This window comes from Gasterosteus aculeatus, chromosome 7 (assembly GCF_964276395.1).
Source record: "Gasterosteus aculeatus chromosome 7, fGasAcu3.hap1.1, whole genome shotgun sequence".
Taxonomy (NCBI): domain Eukaryota; kingdom Metazoa; phylum Chordata; class Actinopteri; order Perciformes; family Gasterosteidae; genus Gasterosteus; species Gasterosteus aculeatus.
The window spans coordinates 4,050,816-4,070,051 of record NC_135694.1 but is presented as its reverse complement, the minus strand read 5'-3'; the positions used below and the strand labels follow the sequence as shown (position 1 = coordinate 4,070,051).

The 19,236-nt window shown below is 50.7% G+C and overlaps 1 protein-coding gene across 2 annotated transcripts in view; it reads right to left on the bottom strand.

The window, feature by feature from the left end:
• Window positions 1-19,236, bottom strand: part of rbpjb (recombination signal binding protein for immunoglobulin kappa J region b) — a 39,980-nt gene that overhangs the window by 20,463 nt on the left and 281 nt on the right. Inside the window, exon 1 of one of the 2 annotated variants that reach the window (XM_078105663.1) lies at window positions 3,636-3,909. The exons of the other annotated variant lie outside the window; for it this stretch is intronic. Coding sequence (XP_077961789.1) covers window positions 3,636-3,655 — 20 coding nt within the window. The 5' untranslated portion in view covers window positions 3,656-3,909. Of the gene's footprint in view, window positions 1-3,635; window positions 3,910-19,236 lie in introns of those variants that run through there. 2 annotated transcript variants of the gene reach the window in all.

Genomic DNA, 19,236 nt, shown 5'->3' with positions numbered 1-19,236 from the left:
GACCCGCGGATCAGCTTGTGTCATCTCCGTCGCTAACCTATCCCTCGCCGCTGGAGCGAAGGTAGCGGCGGGTGGCGGTGGGCACGACGGGGAGGGGCGGCCTTTTAACTCCGGCCCGGAGCCTTTGCCACCGAAAAAAAGGTCAGCGCTTGGACATCTGCTGCTGCTTTCTCTGAACCTCTCCTTTCATAAATGGGATGCCGGGAAGAGGAGAGGACCCGGGGGGGGGAATGGATGCACGTGCACTCTTTTATGTCCAGGTACACTCTCCCTTCTTCACTTGAAGCTGCACGCTCGCCCACTCGTACAAAACAAAACAAAAAGGGGACGCAGGGTTCGGGTTTTAAAGAAAGGCTCGGCGGTGCCATTACACCAGCACAGAGACGCTCGGCTTTTGGCATGAAAGACATCGGTTTCTGCAGAGGGCTGGAGTGAGAGAGAGGGGGGGCGGCGGGGGGGGAATGGAATCCCGTCCCTCGGGGCCATGGTTGAGGCAGAGCGGTGTTGAAATAAGTGATTCATGCTTCTATCATCCCAGGTGAACAGTGCTGCTCTTTCAGCCATCGCAGGGCGCCTCCGTGGTCGAGAGGAGGGGAAATTACAACGAGCAACACTGCTTTGTTGCAGTGTGTTTTGCTGATTTCTTATTGTGGTTTTAGTAACATGTGTGTGTGTGTGCTGCTGTAAACGTTCTTTTTTTAGACCTGCACACAAGACACAAGAGCAGCGGCCACCGAGAGCTGAAATGCATTTCTGCAGATTTATCTGCTTGTTCCCCTTTTTTGTTTTTGGATGAACCACAGTGGGCGCCTCCCTTGCTTGTACGAGGTTAGTTACACATTTGGGACAACAAGAAATATCCGCATCCCCTCAGGTGAACTGCGGTCTCTCGCCCCTTAACGCCCAACGGCTGTAAACGACGAAAAGCCGTAGTATCGATGAGCTCGGGACAAACAGCGGTTCTGCGAATTGGTTACGTTTCCCGGGTTAGAACTGGATTTTCGGGGTGCACGCCCCTATTATTAGGAAAAATATGCTGCTGTTCTCATGATCGTTTAATCGTTTAAGGGATATTTGAAGCACAAAAGCAAAACCTTTGACAGTAGCAGATTCTTACATTTTTGTGAAAGGAGTTTGGGACTGTCGACTGGAAAATAAATGGTACCCGGGAGAAGTTTGACCGCAGTGGTTTTCTGCCAGGATGTGTTTATTTTAACCAAAACCTGTTCCGAGTCTGGCCGAATGGGTTCGTTGCCTGAACCGTAGGAGAGAAGAATGAGAAGAACTTAACTTGACACGTGCTGTAAAAGGACAAGAAATAAAACCTGGTATGTTTTGTGAAGGTTATGAGCTTTGGGCACTTATATTCAAAGCAGAGGTCGGGCTTTGACGTACAAAAGAAAACCCTATATCCTGGGTGAGCTTCTGTTTTATCGAAGGTACGTGACTTGTTAAGCAAAGGCAACTGTAACGCTGCCATCCAAATGCAGCGCAACCGACCCAAGTTCAAGCACGCGCCTCAGTTTCCGCTCTGTGCAGAAGCCAACCAACGCTTCACAAGCGCCTATTCGACACGTGAAATACGCAGTCGATTTCTGATTGTCCGACATGTGAATCGATGTAAACTAAATTGGTAATTGCGTGTAAGTGTGAAGGCCAGTGTGTCAGCACTCAGACACAAACACAACTTATATAATGTGATTTACAAGAAGCAACGTGTCAAAGCGAAAACACACAGTCACGACTTAAGCCACAGTAGTAACTTTAAATTAAAATAATGCTATCACAAGAGGGTTATGGAGCCCCTCCCTGTGTAAAGCCACAACTAATGAAACAGCCCATATGGGGGGCGTGGGGGGGGCTCTGTGATGTCCCCAACCGTTAATGTGAACACTGCATTGCCACCAGCCGGGAAAAAAACAACAACCCGTATGGCACTTTAATTTTCTGTTGAACCTATCACCCCCCCCCACACACACACACACACACACAGAGACAATCTTCCTCTCACCCACTGACCCCCACTCACAGTCAAACACACACGAATGTGCAGATATCATCTGGACAGGTGGCCAGTCACCCAGACCTGACCCCCCTGCCCTCTAGCTCGCTTTCCCCCCCTCTGCCCCCCCTCAAACGAAATCAGTTCAGGGCTGCTGGAAAGCCCCAAATGAACATGCACACCCCCCCCCCCCCCCCCTCCCCATAACCCTTTCCAACATGCACAGCAAATGTCAGTCAGCCACAGAGCGGCCTGCAGGGATTATTGCCTAAAATAAAAATGAATAAAAGTAGGATTTGTGTGGAGTTAATGAGCAGGCAAATCATGTTAATCAGGGTTTACTCCACTACTGTTTATTTACGCTCGACAATACGGTCCCATCACTGATGAGGCAAAGGTTAACCAAACAGAAATCCACCATTTATTTTTTTTAATATTCACAAAAAGATATTATTTAGCATTAAAACCCTGACTGACACACTAGGAGCGATCATCCAACGTGCATTGTTACATTTGGACATTTTAAACCGTATTGAAGACAAAAACAAAAAAACAGATGCTTTGAAAGCAGCTAGTTATGGTGATATCCAGAGCTCAGCGGGGGGGGGTGTCATTCAAGTTGTGTGGGGCACAAAAAACACGTAGCTGTCATTATAAGCGGGCAGTATATAACCGGGCTAGGTGGAAGCTGTGGATCGGGGCTCTTTACGTTTACACCGTGTTAGTTTAACGTTTCGACCTGCTTAGACACATGCAGCAAAAAAAAAGGCTGTTTATTGCTCAGTAAAGTAAATTGTATTTTCCAGCACCGCGTCCACTCCCACGGAGCACAAGTCGTTTAAAAAAGAAGAAAAAAAAAAGTACACGCCGTTCACCGTGTGCGGTAGCTCGGGAGTTTAACGGAGGATTTGCGACGAGCGCGCCGTGCAAAGCGCAAAGATCATCTGACAAATTAAAAGAGTCAACATTATCAAAACCCTGCCAAAGGGGGGAGAGAGAGATGCCTCGCTCACAAAGCCGCAACGTGTTTCGGGCAGGTATCGCTAGCCGACGTCCATTATCGGACAGCTAGCTGCGCGGAGTCGCGGATCCAGTTGGTACGCGTGCTGCCTGCCTGTGCGTGAGCACGTTTTACGTTATTAGAAAAAAAACACACACACAACGAAAACCAAATACGAAACCAGGAATTATACGATAGATTTACAATGTGGCGGTTGAATTGTTTTGGGGTTTGTTTTTTTTAAACATGCTTCACTGGTTGTGTTTAGCTCGCTGTCTAGCCTGCTAGCTTACAGCTCTCCGTTGTCTGCGGGAGGGGAGGACGGGGAGGAGGGGACCACCGAGGTTGAAGTGTCGCTTAGCCGCGGCTAGCTCGCAAAACGCCGCAGCAACCGTCAGCTCGGGCAAGTAACGCAAACTGGTCATAGAAGGAGGCGAAAAAACACACACACACTCGCACGGAAACACGTTGAGACAAAGAAACGTCTTCTAGCGGCTGAAGCAGGGGTCAAAACACTACCGGGTAACCGGGCTACGGGACGGGGGTTAAAATTAAGCCGTTTCCTGATAATAACTTGCAATCTTTTCAACTCCGCTCCCCCCAAAACCCGCCGGCCCCGAATCTCAGACTCACCCTGTCACAACAGGCGCCATCTTCCACAAACTCTCACCAAAACTCCAATACTCGCGATATCCTTTCTCTCCCACAGCCCAACAGTCCGCCGAGACAACAGAAGCAGACTGGAGGTGCGGGGACCAGGGAGACGGAGAGAAAGGGGGTGGGTGAGGAAGACAGAGAGAGGAAAGGGGGAGGCGGCGGGTGGCAGCGACAGAGCGAGAGAGAGAGAGAGAGAGACGGGGGGGGGTGAGCGAATAGGGCAGACGCCACAACAACAGGCGTGGGAAACTTCGCAAATCTCGCGATGTTTGGAAAACTCTCACAATAGGGGAGCACAGAGGGAGCGTCCCCTCTCGCGAGATGTACGCGGAGTGGGGAAGTTGTTTATCTTGTGGCGCTGAAATACTATTCCCACGTGTTTACCACATGATAAACTACACCACCGAATGGTTGGTGGGGGGGGCGCGAGTGGCGAGAAAACCCTCGGTTTTTTTCCCAGGCTCGGGGAAGACTTTGCAGTGTGCATGCATCCTGTCTCATGGTGGTGTCTCTGCAGCATTCAGCATTGACAGCTGCATGTAATTACAGGCCAAATACCATTTTCATTCTATAATACTTCCCAGTGGTACGGACGACAAGCACGGGAGGTGAGGAGACCTGCAAGGACACGCCGTCTCTAGATAACAGGGGGAAATTAAAGGGTTTCTGCTCACCAAATTCACTACTCCCATGGGTAACATTGCAGTTCCTGTTTGGAGTTTGGAAAACAATGGTGTGAACACATGTGAATGGGCCATACAGGGCAGATTAGTGCATTGCCATCACATTGGGGAGCCCCATGACCAACCTCCTTGCAGCCAAAGTACAAGGGAGGCTATTATCGAGAATGATCACACTTGGAAATGTGGCACGGACTTTGTTAGCCCTTCTGTTTGCCTCGGCTTCTCCCCCAGCTCACGTTTATTTGTTTGCTTCATATCACCACCACCACCACCACAGGCGGGTCAGGTCATTCTTGTTTATCGGGGAGGGGTCAGAAAGCCGTAAACCTTCATGTAGGTCTGTCTTGTTGTCTCCGCTTCAGCCTTCATTTAAATCTGTTTGGCATCTTTGTTCACCTTACGACTGACTTCATGTGGGTGTTTTTTTCCAACTTCAAAGAAAAAGTGCATTCTTCTGAGACCACACTGATGGCAAGTCAATGCTGTTGTTTGTTAGATGTTGTGTGTGCGTGTGTGATCCGCCTGCTTGCTCTTTTGTATGGAAAGAGTGGCTGCCGGCTAAATTAAGAAATACGGCAAACTGATATATAACACAAATATTTGGGAGAGTTGCACACAGTTCAAATGCTTTAACTGAATAAGACTACAGGCTTGTTTAAAGGGGGAAAAAAAGTTTTTTAACTCGTTAAAGTGTTTGACTGAAAACGGCTCTTTTTACACTTTTGTTTTGAAGCTTTTATAGAAACGTATAAATAACACAGTAATTAGTCATCTTTAAACGTGTTGGTCATCTTTGTGGGAAGTCATGCTAGCCTTTTCCCTCAGTTTACAGTCTTTGTGCTAAGCTAACCAGCTTTATTTAATTCGCCGTACAGACATAAAAGTGAATGACTCTGCAGGACAAATTCTAAGCATACTTTGCAAAATTTCCAGCTGCTTCTTAGTTTAAATAAATCAAGAACTGAATCAAGCTTTTAAAAATGCACAAAAATAATATTTTGGCCTACCTATCCGCACACCTGCCGACACTTTCTGTGCATTATAGCAGAGTCGATCTGCTCCAGTGTACGCTGTGCACATGTCATATATTTCAGATGCATAATTTGTTTTTGTGGAGCTTCACTGTCCTGCCAGAAAGAAGGAAGGGGAGAGGGGGGGGGAGTGGGGGTTGCGAGGATGAGGTTTTGCATGAGAGTGTGCCTGGCCCGCGGCCGCACCATGAAGACACAGAGACGAGGACCACATCCTGCCCTCAACCATTTTTCCTTTCCCTCTACTTTTTTATTTTTTATTTTTTTATAGTTGGTGGAGAACATCCAGTTACACTCAGTTGAAAGGGGAAGCATGAAGTTTCCTCAAATGTTTTACAGCTGAACACAGTAAAAAAAAAAAAGGCTACACAAGTGCAAGCACTTTTCTAAGAAAATGGACGCAAAATAGAAAAGGAGAAGAGGCCTGTTTCTTGGTGGATATGTTAACTTTTGTATTCAGGATATGACATTTGACCCTTTGGGTCAAACAACATGCTTTAAAGACCCCTCAAACATAAGGAGGTTTTCCTTGAGGCCCTCTTTGCCAATTGGGTTTCTCTTGCATCTGGAAACATGATTCTCCCGAAGCCTCTTTGGGAAAGTGTTCGTTGGCAGTACAAAAAGCACCGATCCTTCAGCACAGCCCTTTATTTAAATCGACGAGCATGCAGTGAGCTCCTACAGCTGTCTCAATCTTCGTTCTCTCATTAGGGGTAAAAAAAATAAATAAAAAAAACATTTATTTTAATTGAGAGCCAGCCAATTCAAGCAATCGCGACTAAGCCGTAAGCCCCGGGTCCATAAATCCACCCACTTGACCGCTTAAGCTCGCGGATCAGAAGGGAAGGGAGATTGAGATGAACCAATTCTTGTCCCCCGTGTGGAAACGGCACTCACCAGCGGGTCACCCCCCCTTCTGTCTTATCTCTGATTTGGCCTATACAGTCCATTTGTCAAACGCATTGTTTGTCGTCCAACAAGAGGTCGAAGGGTCACAAAGTGAAGAAACTATGTGACTGCGCCGATTGGCAGCAGAGCCTCATCATTCCTTTGGTCCTTTCGTTTTTTCCCAGTGGCACTTATCTTAAACTAAATGAAAGGAGGAATTATTTTCATCCGCAGATTTAAGGAGTGAAAACACAGCGAGCCAATTAGGGAAGTTCAACTCGGGTCTCCCTGATTAGCGTCTGTTTGACTCAAAATGTCATTTGTTAGGGCCGGAAACTTCCTGCAAAGAGCAGACGGTGAGAGCGAGGACCGGGGCCAGACGGAGAAAAGGTGGGAGGGTCGTCAGAGACCATAACTGCATCCAGCAAAAAGGGCCACAAAGGGGAAATCGGCGTTGGACACCGACGCAAGCAGACAAGCTCTTCAAAGCGAGAGCGACGACCTCGATGACATCACCACGGAGAACATGCCGAGATTAATCATTCAGGTCCGTCTCGCGTGAGTCTGGGTTCGCCGCAGAGGGAAGGGCGTCCCCTTTGTGTGTGCGTCCATCCGTCCGCTGCGTCCATCTGTCTCGCTCTGCGGCAAATCAAATTTTTTTTTTAAAACACCAAAGGCTGGACGAGGGCAGACAGCTTTGAGGAGGGGGCACGGCCTCCTGCTTATGAACGAAACATGTTTTCTTTTTTCCTCAGGCGACTCCCAAAGAAGCCACAGGGCTTGAAAAGGAAAAAACGACAAGGTGATAAGTAAGTTTGCACACAGTCAGCGCCTGGGTTTTTTTTTTTATCCGCGAGCTCTTTTGAGAAGGTCGCCAGGAAATAGACGTTTCCCTTTTCTTTCTTTTTTTTTTTTTCCTTCCTGGACACGCGCGGGTTCACGGCGAGTTCAAGCTGCTCAAACGCACGCGGGGTTCGAGGACCGGCAGCCGCGGTAACCAGCAGACGACCGTGGGATGGAATTGGAATCAGATTGTAGACCATCACAACGGGACGGGTTGATCAGAGCGGATTTCACACGTGTTGTCACCGGAGGAAAAGCCTTTTAAAAAATAAAGAAATCAAGTTTTTTTTTTTAAGAGTGAAGGTCTGGACTCGCTTGGCTCGGTTTCTTGTCGTCATCTTTTTATAATCAGCCCTCGGGGCGGCCGATCACGAGCTCTGGAAATATGCTGGATGCATTATGTTATGGGAAGTATAAAAGCAGCTTTTACTCGCGCTCGCAAACTGTCCCTTGAAAGACGGGACATTTTTTGGGGGGGGGAATTGAAGTATGTGAGTTTCCGGGGGCGTCCGACTATATACTTTGACTTGCTGTGTATGAAACACATTGTGTCGAAACGTCTCACTGGAAGATAATAACATCTAAAGGGTTCTGCAGAAGAAGAAGGAGGAGCGAGAGCGGGCGAGAACCCTCGAACCTCAAACACAAGTAACTTTGTTTGTTGTCAGGATGTGGTTGAAACATCATCCCAGAGCCTAAAGATTTCGGTACTGCGGTGGGTTTGGGTGCAGGAGGGGGGGGGGGCAGTGTTTTCAGAGAGGCTACATCCAAGAGGGAATAGGCGAAAGAGAGCAAAAGCTCCTCCAAAATCCCAAAAACCCTTGAGAGAGCAATCAGGAACGGGGTCAAAATGTCATAACAATGGACGCTTCCAACACAAGTAAAGCGCGTCCACTTTGTGAAACCCCCCCCCCCTGGGACGCTCACATCCAGTAAACTAAGAGCATAACTCGTTTAGCTTGGCCCCCCGCCCTGGTCAGCTCCGACTCGCTGAAGGCTCCCAGCAGAAGCCGAGCGCTGGTGTTGCATCGCGGAGCGTTAAACTTCTGCGACTTTGCGCTCACGGTTTGTAAAATAAAAAAACCTGACTTGTAAACCGCGGAGCGTCGTATAAATAAGTCCGCTTTAGTTCTGCTGTTGAGATCGTTTGGGAGATACAGAAGTGTTTGGACGAGCGGTTTCACTTTGTTGCATACATTGCTGGTGGGGAGCCATGGCCAAGTGAACCTCTGAAGCCTTGACCTTTGCCCCCCCACCGCCCCCACACACACAGACACATGAGCACAAACACTTTTCAGTGTTTGGCCACAAAAAAACAGCAAGAATTCCCTATGACAAACACAAACACACACACACACACACAAAGGGGAAGAGGTGACACAGTGCAAGACACACATGCTCGCCCACACACACACTTTTTGGCCGGGTGACTGCGGCGCTCAGGCCGTGACCCCCCGTGCACCCGCCTCCATCTCCCAGGCTGTCTGTCTGGAGGCCGATAGAGGCAAGGGGGGGGGGTGGGGGGGGGGGTATGGGGTTGGCGGGGGCAGGAAGAGGACCGCTGATTAGGATGGAGGGGGTGAGGGGCGCGGGGAGAGGTTTGGAAATACCCCTGACCCTCTTATCCATTCTTGGCAGCCACCAGGAGAGAGAGAAAGAGAGAGAGAGAGAGAGAGAGAGAGAGGGAGAGAGAGAGAGAGAGAGAGAGAGGCTCTGCAAATATTTGTGATGGATCCACTCCCAAAGACGAGATAGTGGACGTCCACACAGCAAAGTCCCCTCGACTGCTGGGTGGACGTCCATGTCTCGTGTTTGGTCTTATTAGCGCAACAAATTTCACCACTTCCTCCAACTTTCACTCAACTATTCTAGGGTGTGAAAGTTGACCTTGAAGACAGTACAACTGTTGCCATGGCGACCAAGCAAACTCCTTCCACCGACAAGATACGATTATTAGATTTATTTATTTGTATCCAGTACGTGGTACATATATTGTATGTATTGAGTTTTATGTGGTTTTCTGTGTTGAAGCATTATAAAATGTTGACCATTAGGCCATGTGATTACAACTAAACCATCTCCATGACAACTGGGTGAAGACCACCCTGTTTCAAGAAGACAAGGAGAGGTTGGCTATAAGCATCAGAAAGTGAAATGAAAAGGAATTGCGCTCATTCTATTAAACATTAGTTCACGTTAAAACGATGGTGTGCAGGTCACATGACCTGCACTTTTAAACCATTTCCGCCAAGAAACGGAAAAGTATGTGCGCCACGAAGCAAAGATTCTCGACAACGTGTCACATGACGTGTCCTAACCCACCCCGTCCCCGTCCCCATGTGTCACCAGGATTTTCAAGTATAATCTATTTTGGGGGAGAATTTCCAGCCGATTTAACGGAAGACGACACAGATGTGTTTTTTTTTTCGTCTTTGCATTCAGACTCATTTGCATCTCGTCTGCTGTGACTTCCCACTCCAGGGGAAGTGAGCGAGTGAGCGGCGGGCCGCATAGCGTGAACAGACGCGTGAGGAAACGGGGTGGCGGGCATTCAGTGGGGGGGCAGGGGGCGGGGGGGGGGGGGGGGGTCTTTAGAAACGCAGGTGCCTTAATTGTCCTCCGATAAAGCCTCTGCGAGTGGGCGAACCTGTGAATGAGTGTCTGTTGAGGAGGAGGATGAAAAGAGGTGAATGCACGAACGAGTGAGTGGGCGCTCTGTGGGGAAGCTGGAGGAGATTGGGGATGTGGTGGTGGGGGGGCGGGGGAGGGCGTGGGGGAGGATTGGTGGTTAAGAGAGATAGAGAGAGAGAGAGAGGGAGGGAGGGAAGGTGCAAAAATCAGGATAGAAGTAGGAGGCGGGAGGCGAGAGAGGAGGGGGGGGTGGTAAGAGGAGGGCGGGGGCTTTCAGCAGGCCCGTCTCAGACAATGTGACATGGCACACGTTATTAATTCTGGCTCAGCGGAGAGACCCTGCCTCGCCATCTGCTCAGGGTCAGGGGCGTTCGCCGGGGTCGGCGTCACGTCCAACTACCCCCCACCACCCACACACAGACACGGTACACCCCCCCCGCCCCATCCTTTCCCCCACCCCTCTCTCCTCGCCTGGCAGACACCCGGCCGGGCCCGCGGTACATTTCCATAAAACAATTGCGAGCCAACCTGCTCTCGTGTCGGGTGGGTGGGGTTAAGAGGGGAGGGGGGGGGGCAGAACGCCGGCTAGCCTCCCCCATAACAATGGCCTGTCAGATGAAAAGGCCCTCGGTGAACTTGATATACATTACAAAAGAGCCACACCACGGCAGGCCCCGGGCCCGGCCTCGCCGACCCGCGGTTGAATTTGAGCTTGGCGTTCATTCGTTTTGTTTGCACCCGACTCGGCCCCGCCCAGCGCTCACCCCCCCCACACACACACACACACACACACATGCGCGTGCGGCAGGCTTAGGTGGTGGTGCCACCCCCCCCCCGACAACCCGACAAAAAAAAAAGCAGTTTGAAATGTTTTGCTTGATTTAATCAGAAGCTTCAGTTTGAATTGCAATTTTCAAAACTGTGTTTTCAAGCAAAAAAACGACCAGATACTGACAGGCTGCAGCATTTAAAAAGGCAGAATTTGCTGTTTTAGTTTATGCATATTTAATATCTTTGTTCTCCCGAAAAAAGAAACTCGAAGACGTCCCCGTGTGTTCTTTTTGTTCCCCCTTTTCTCAATTTTGTACCATTAATCAATTTTGCACGTACTTTATATAATATTTGACCTAAAGGTGTTGCACTGCCCTTGAATAGAAGCCCTGTGTAAATAGTAGTAAATTCACAATCCGACACCGGCGCTCCTGTTCCAGGTCTAAGTCAACCATTGCGTGCGAGAACCGGGAGAGCTTCAAGACGTCGGGTCCCTAATGCTGCTGGTACTTAAGTTTTGGGATTAGCACTAAAACAAGAGACGATCAGACGGCTGGAAGAGGTCAGCGAGTGTTAACGCGAGACCCCCTGTCTCCTCGTCCCGCCCCTCCATCAGGACCCTCAACCGCCTCTCACTGCCGTCACTTTTATCTCCAACAAAAGACAACTTCTTGATTCCTTTGACCCCCCCCGAGTGTGCTTTTCCGTGTGTATTCACCAACCGCGGAGATGGGTGAGGAGCTTAAATCCCTCCTGTGACCCCCCCCCCCCACCCCCCCTTGTGCTAAATCCCTTAATCTGCTCTCGGACACTGGAGGGCAAAATAAACAAATAGGATCCCCCTTTTCTCCCTTCCCCCTCAAAACACACACACACAGACACACAGATCTCCTCTGAGCCCCCTCCTGAGCCCCGTCACCAAACGTGACCCCCCGGGGAGGAGAGGGGGGGGGGCCACTAACCCCTCTCAAGGTTAATTAATCGAGGTTGTGACCGCGCGAGCCGGCGACTCAAATCAACGTCTCCGACGACGAGAGGAGACCGAACGGCGTCTCCGTCCTCCGCGGGGTGAGACCGGGGGACGAGGGGCGGAAGCGCCGTCGATGGTTCGATCTGGACAACGTGGATCCGTGAAGGGTTCAAATAACGCCATGTTGAAGGGGCGTCCACGCAGGGAAAAGAGGAGCTAATGAGATATTTAAACGAATGAGGGTCACTGGCCTTAAATAAAGTGTGTGGGGGGGGGTTCTTGGAGAGGTCGAAGTTGAAAGATCAGGAGATCAACGTGAGGTAGTGTCATGAACACCAGCTGGGACATCTGCTGAGGACCTCGGGGGGGGGGGGGGGGGGGGGGGGGGGGCGATAAACCGTTGGACAGAAGGTTAAAGCAAAAAAAAGCGCCGCGACAGAAATTAAACGCCGGAAGACGGAGACGGAGAAACACGCCCGATCTATTTAGAACCGTGTCAATGGGCCTCACCCGCTCCTTCTGACTATGAACCCGACCTTATTGCCTTTAAATACCCCCCCCACCCCTCTCCCCTCTCCCCCCTTCCTCCCTTCCTCGCTCCTTCCTGCCTGCGCTGCGGGTTACCTCCGACTGCTGGCCGGGCGGGAGCTGCAGCGGGCCAAGTGCAGTGATGTCACCGCTGTTATTTTCAATAAGGGGTGAGCTCATTGGCTGAAAAACCACAGCGGAGCTTGGCATCCGAGTGTCAGGCGGTGGGCGGCGTGGAGGGGGGGGGGGGGGCTGCTGGCCCGCCGGCGGCGGTGGCGGCGGCGTGGGTTCGCGCCGCATCTGGGGAAAGGATCTGGGGAGGAATCGTTCTGCAGCTTTCTATCTGCCTGTTCGGGCCTCCTTCTGCTACACTTTCATGCATCACCCCCCCGGGAGTTATAAATTAGCAGCGAGGCATTTGAAAGAGAATATTATTTGAAAGAAAGAGAAGAAAAGAAAAGAGAGAGTTCGGAAAGCGACAAGCGAAAACCGCAACAGACAGCGAGAATAAATAACACCGCTTTTTTTTCTTCTTCTTCTTCTTCTTCTTCTTTTTCTCGCGTTCGGGAGTCTGGCTGGAAGGCCGCGAGCAGCCGATGCGAAGGCCGCGGAGGCCAGCGGCCACACGCTAGCTGACCGTGACACGGAAAGAGTGACGCGGCCGTGCAAGACGTGCCAGAGGACTGATAGAACACGAGCGGCTGCTCTCCTGGGACTCCAGCTCCAAGGGCTTCGCCCCGAGTAGCGACTTTATGACTCATAAAAGAAACCCAGTCCTGCATCATTTATGAAGCATTTACACGCACACAACACACACCCTTAATGTCAGGGGACAACATAAAGATGATTACGGGAATAAACGTTCTCTTCAAATCTCAGAATAGTATATTTAGTGAAAACAACAACAAATGCTCACTATTGCGGTCCGGTTCTTTTCGTAAGAGGAGCTTAATAAATGACATAGCAGATAACATCTAACTTCTTAAGCCTAGTTAAGGGTTGCGTCTATTTCCTTTCCCAAAGCTGCCATATTGATCCTGTTATCTCCTTGTTGTTTGATGAGGAAAAATAAAGGTTTGTTGCATATGTCACTTTTATGATGACCACCTCTTTGGATGCTACAAAATGTGCCCTTTCTAAAAGAATTCTACAATAAACCCGAGTTACGGCTCGGTTTGTCTGGCTCGCTCAAAACTCAGCGGGATTGCCGGCACGCGCCAAAACCGCTACAACGGTAACGAGGAAAAGCTGTAATCTGACACACGGGGGACATTTTTCCACCTTCTGTGACGGAGAAACCCGGTTTATTTTGGGTGCACAATTGAATCCAAACGCAAACGTGCTAAATTGAATGATATACACATCAATTTGTGGACCGGCAGTCGGTGGAAGTCGGACCCATTGTGCGAGACGTGCATAACACACGACAGCTGCCAAGACCGACACACACACACACACACACACACACACACACACACACACACACACACAGACAGACAGACAGACAGTGGGCACGACGGATACAAGAGGAGACATGTGTGCATAGTTCACAGAGATATAGAAGTGGTGACTTTCTGCTCAGCGGATTATCCGTCTGTGTGTGTGTGTGTGTGTGTGTGTGTGTGTGTGTGTGTGTGTGTATTTATGCATCACATCTGTGTGCCAGTCAGGTTATCTGTGAATGTGTTTGCACGCCTGCGTGTGTGTGTGTGTGTGTGTGGGTCAGTCTGGGCAGCACTCCAGACTGCTAAGAAGAAAAGGAGTGGGTTTCACCACAGGAGGCGGGTCCGGGCACTGTGCCAATCACACACACACACACACACACACACACACACGCACACACACAGCCCGAGGCAGTGGCCCTGTGCTGTCGATGCCTGCAGGCGGACCTGACCACTCGCTGCCCCACGCGGACGCCGAGGACACAGAGAGAGACCGAAAAGGGGGGAGGGAGGTGAGGGGGGAGATCAGGGAGAGGACAGGCTGATAAGGCCGAGGCTGAGAGAGACACGGAAACGGAGGCTGATAACGAGAGACGGGAGGGAGGGAAAGGGAGAGTGAGGTGTAAAGGGGAGAAAGGCATGGCAGCAAACAAATGGAAAGAGGGGGAGACGGACGACAGGGGTCGGGGGTCCAGAGATTTGGAAAGAGAGGGGAGGGGGGGGGAGATAGAGAAAAGAGCCGAATGGCAGTGGAAAATGTTTTTTGAAAAAGGAAAAGGGGGGGCGGGGGGAGGAGGGGGGACAAGGGCTCGGTGGAAAAGGGATAAGATAAAAGAGCGCAGGCGGAGTAAGAGAGTGAGCGGGGAGACAAAGGGAGACGGAGACAGCTGACGCGATGGAGGACGTACGACGCATCTCTCGATTGAACCGACGGGGAGATGAGAGGACTTTGTGTGGAACGACGAGATGAGGCGGGAAATGAGAGGAATTAAGAAGGAAAGACAGATGAAACCAACTGGGAATCCTGTTGGATGGATGAAAGCCGGCTGGCTCGTATCATCCAACATAAACAGACACTCGCTCATGGACTCATCCAGAGGTTTAGGGACAAGGGGACGCCACTTATCACAGGGTCCCAAAAAATGAGTGTGCATGAATTTTTAGGTAATGTTAAGACGATCTAAACAAGCACAGGAGACCGCTGTCAATATCCATCAGTTTCTAAACTTAAAAAAATATATATATATATATATATGTATAAAAATGTTTTAAAGCACCAGAAAATAACGAGAGAAAAAAAGCTTCCAGCGAGGTCATCGCTGTTTTCTTAAAAGCAGAGTGTCAAGAGAGGGGCTTTTGTTTAGTTGTTGCTCCGACTGCTGTTGCTCTCACTCCTCTTCTCTCGGGTGAGAGAGAGAGAGACAGAGGGAGGGAGGGGGAGAGAGAGAAGCAACGTCTGTGCCGGTGCCAGAATGAGGTATAGGGTTTCCTGAGACTTGTTTTCCTGACTTAGCCGCTCCGTATGCCCTCCGTCCACTCCCCCCATTACACTCTCACACTCTCTCACACACACACACACACACACGCACATCCTCGCCTCTCCTCAAATCACACTACATGTCTATCAGGGAGATGGGAGGCTTTTGGAAAACTGAGCCCAGTTTCCCCCTCGGGCTATTCCCAACCCCGCGCTCCGGTTACACCACCACGTTCCAGAGTGCAACTCCTCAGCGTTGGGCCCAGCAGATGACTCTATCCCCCCCCCCCATCCTTCTCCAGAGCACTTCATCTCGGTTAGTGGAACTCCGCTCCTATCACTCCCCTTCCATCTAAGCATTATCGGAGGCAGGGATAATAAAAGGTTGCAGTAAATGTGTGAGGTGAGACAAGGTCGTTTCAAAGGAACGGTCGGCGGCCCCCGCGTTGTGGTCGCCGGGATGGGATGAGAGCCGCAGCGATCCTTTAGGACGCCGCCAAAGGATGAACACGCAGGGCTTTTTGGGGGCAATGACTTTCAGTGCTCTCGGGTGTCCCACACGACATGCTGTAGGTACAGCAGGAGGGAGACGGCCATTACTGTGCGTGAGGGATCCAGGAGCCGCAAGCCCTCCCTCCTCCCCGACTCCTCACCCCGAGGCCAAACCGCTCCGTCTGATACCTCCGCCGCGGTCCCAATGATTCATTCAACCATCGACCCGGCAAAGAAACACCAAAACAAAGAGCGAACCTTGAACATCCGATACTTTTCCGACCAAGTGCCCCCGTGCGCACGCCAACCCAAAATGTTCTATTCACCCGCACGTACAGAAGAAATGAACATTTGCTCATCCAGATATACCCTCTTGTAAACCCACCACCCAAAAAACAGACAACACCAACCACCATGTCACATACATCCCAGCTCCAATCCAGCACCAAGCCCCCACCCCCCCCCTCTTCTTCTTGTTCCCGGTCTTGCTCCTTTTGCACCCAACCCTACTTGAACAAAGGGCTGCGTTCCAACACAAATCCTCCAACCCTGTCCGTAATGACAGGCTAGAGCTAAGCGATGCCCATGGGGCAAGGAGAGACCGAGGTGCTTTGGTCTGGGATGCTGCCCGGTCCGGATTCCTCCTCTGAAACATGTGGGTTTCTCCCTCTCTCTGGATGGGAGCAGCGCCGGAGGGGTAGAAGGATGCGGAGGGCAGGGTGCAGGAAAAAGGGGGAGACCACAAAGTAAGCCCACAGCCCAAAGGGAGGGATCATTTGTAGCTCAGGTGGGACGTGAGTGGGCTTTCATGTGCGGATGGCATCAAATAGAAGTAGTATGCCCTTCGGACGGAATACGAGGATTATGGGGCTATGAATGCAATTCAATCGTTTCTTTGGGCAGATATCCTAATGAGATCGGTAGTCCTCATTGGCTACTTCCACGTGAATGTCTTCTGGACTCAACCAGATCAGAACTTGTACACCGAATCTCAAGCGAATCAAGTCTGGTGAACCACGGTTCTCAAAAGAAACCCGTTGCCAAATCCGCAAAACGATCGGAAAAGGCAAAAAAAAAAAAAAACGCTTCTTTTTTCTTTCTCTCTTGGGGCCACGCCGGTGAAGCCGATGTGTTGAGCAGATACGGTGCCTGACCCCCCCCCGCCCCTCCCTCCCCCCCCCCCCGGACCTGTGACCAGAGGTACCGATCATCTGGACAGTCCGCTCGTGTCCAAATCTGCTACAGCGCTCAGAGCGGTGCCGGCCCCCTGTTCGACTCCCTCCACATGGGAGTCCGCCCGCCCGGTGCTGTGCTGTAAACCTGTCATTGTTCATCGGGGTCACACACGCACACACACACACACTCCTTATCCCCCCCCCCGGTGGGGAGCGGGCCAACAGCGGACAGCCTGTGTTCCGTCAAGGCGTCCAAATTCCATGACTTTCCCCTCGAATTCCCGTCCGGAGCCAAGTCATATATTCTGTTGTCATCCACCGGGATCTAATGAAAACCCACGAGGAGGCACACCGTCTACACACACACGCACACAGACACACACACACAGACACACACACACACGCGCAGTGGAAACACACAGCCCTGTGCATGCTAAATATCCATCAGGGCTTTTTCCTTCCACACAGCTGCTGTGATGCCGAAGGATTCGGGTCAGACTTATTGAGTTAATTAGCTGTGTGTGTAAACCACTAATAACAGGATGGAGTTCATTTAGCTGCATGAAAATAGTATTTTCCCCGCCGTGAATCACCAGCCCAGCGATGCATGGAGTCCAACAAAAAAAAAAAAAAGAGAAGAAAAAAGAAGAAAATAAAAAAAATGTTACGTGAGCGAAGGTTTTTAAAATTGTCACGAATGAACGTGTCAAGTGTTGAGGTGCCTTATGAATCAGTCTTCCTCACTGGCTCGCGGCTCTGGGCCTCTTCCTCGGTCACCGTGCCCGGACCAACAAGCGGCCAGGCTTTTTTGGAGATTCTTTTTTTAGAGATTAAAGCGTAAACGGGGGAACCTGCCACACGCCGTCGTCGACGGGCTACTCGAAGGCCCGCGCGAGCGCTTTCGGCTGCGGCGCCGCGATGGCGTTCGTCCAGCCAGTGGGCCGCGTTCATGAAACGGGTTAAATGTAATTGTGGTTTCGTCGTTTTTTGGTTCCGTATAATCGGTGCAAAGCAGGTCGACGCGCTGAGCGAGGAAAAAGCCGCTGTGCCAGATTGGGTCCGTCCATAACAGAGATTTTCCTCCCACATCGAAAGAGGATTTTTTTTTTTTTTTCCGACTCTTAACTCTGTCTAATTGCTTAAACATTTCCTCTTCTGATTCCGTGCGGGGACACCGGCCAAGCGACAGGCTTTTGGAACCCCCGAGAGCCCCGCTTGAGAATTTCCTACGCCGGTCTGTGGTGTCGCTTAAGGCCCGTCGACTCGGTGCTTATGTGATTTGCTTGTACTAAAGCCCCCCCTAAAGAGTGAGGAAATAACAAAGTGATGCAGAGTCCTCCTGGCGTTTATCTTTTCCACTTCCACCCCCAGTGAATGGCGCGCTGATTGCTAGGTGATCTCAGCTAAATGCTAATGGTCCACAGACACGCTGGCTGCTTCGTGGTGCTTCGAGCTAAATGCTAACGTCCACGCGCCAACAGGCCGACGGGGCGGGGCGGGCGTACCGTTGCCCGAGCGCCTTGGTATGGCAACGTCGGCCGCCAAGCACAAACCATAAAGAGCTGAGGTGAACAAATAAATATTGGGACAAATTTGCCTGGAACGTGGTGCCAAAAAAGAAAAGTGGGGGCATCGCTACAGACAATTCACCCACAATTCGCCACACATTTCTGTGGCCAAAGAGTCAGCCGACCGAGCATCGCTGCAACATCATCCGCCCTTTGTCGATTTACTACATCAGTAAACATTGTAAACGTGAGTCAAGTGTCCCGACCGATGGCTCCAAGTCTTCTTCAATACGGCCTGATGTTTATTTCGTTCATCATGGTCGTGTTTGGAGTGAAATAAACAATTAACACGCTTTAGGGCGCGACTGCCTCGTTATTTACAATCTGTTTTCACTTCATGAAACTTTAAACTAAGCGGTAAATCCTCATGGTTTTGAATGTGGGAATACTTTTGATTATTACATGCGAGCAGGGGCCTCATTTATTACCATCGGATTTGCAGATAAGAGCATAAAAAAAGATGGGGATTAATTGGGAGGCGGACGGGAGGACGGGGGGACGGGGGGACGGGCATCGAGAGGATCTTCAGAGCTCTCCAGTGTTCCACTCGTTGTTTACTCCTCTCCCCACTTGACTTCCAGCGAGGCGTTCGCCCTGCTCGTATTTCACGCCCCGACCCCGGCGCTGCTGCTGTCGGGCCGTTAATCCAACGCCGCGGCCCCGTCTGTCAACCCTCGTTCCCATGGCGATCAGTTTGAAAACCGCGGGCCAATTGACCCGCCACTCCTCGAACACACGCCGAACAAACCGGGGGGGAAAAAAAAGGAATTGTGATTTGTGCGATGGGCCGACGGTCGGGTGGTTAAAGTGCCGTGGGGGCCACATTGTTGAGTTTGTGTTGGTTTATAGTGCGCTCTGACCCTATTGAATGTTTTGTATTGATGTTTGTCTACATATCCTGCTAAATGGGACAAGGGGCTTCAAAAAAAACAAAAAAAAGGAGGACTAGGCAACACGGAGCCATAAAATCCCAGTGCCGACTCGAGGCCTCTGAATAGGTGGACGAGGATAGAGGGAGAGGGGGTGGACAGTGGGTGGTGGTGGGTGGGGGGGGGGGGGCACTTTGATTGGGATGCTG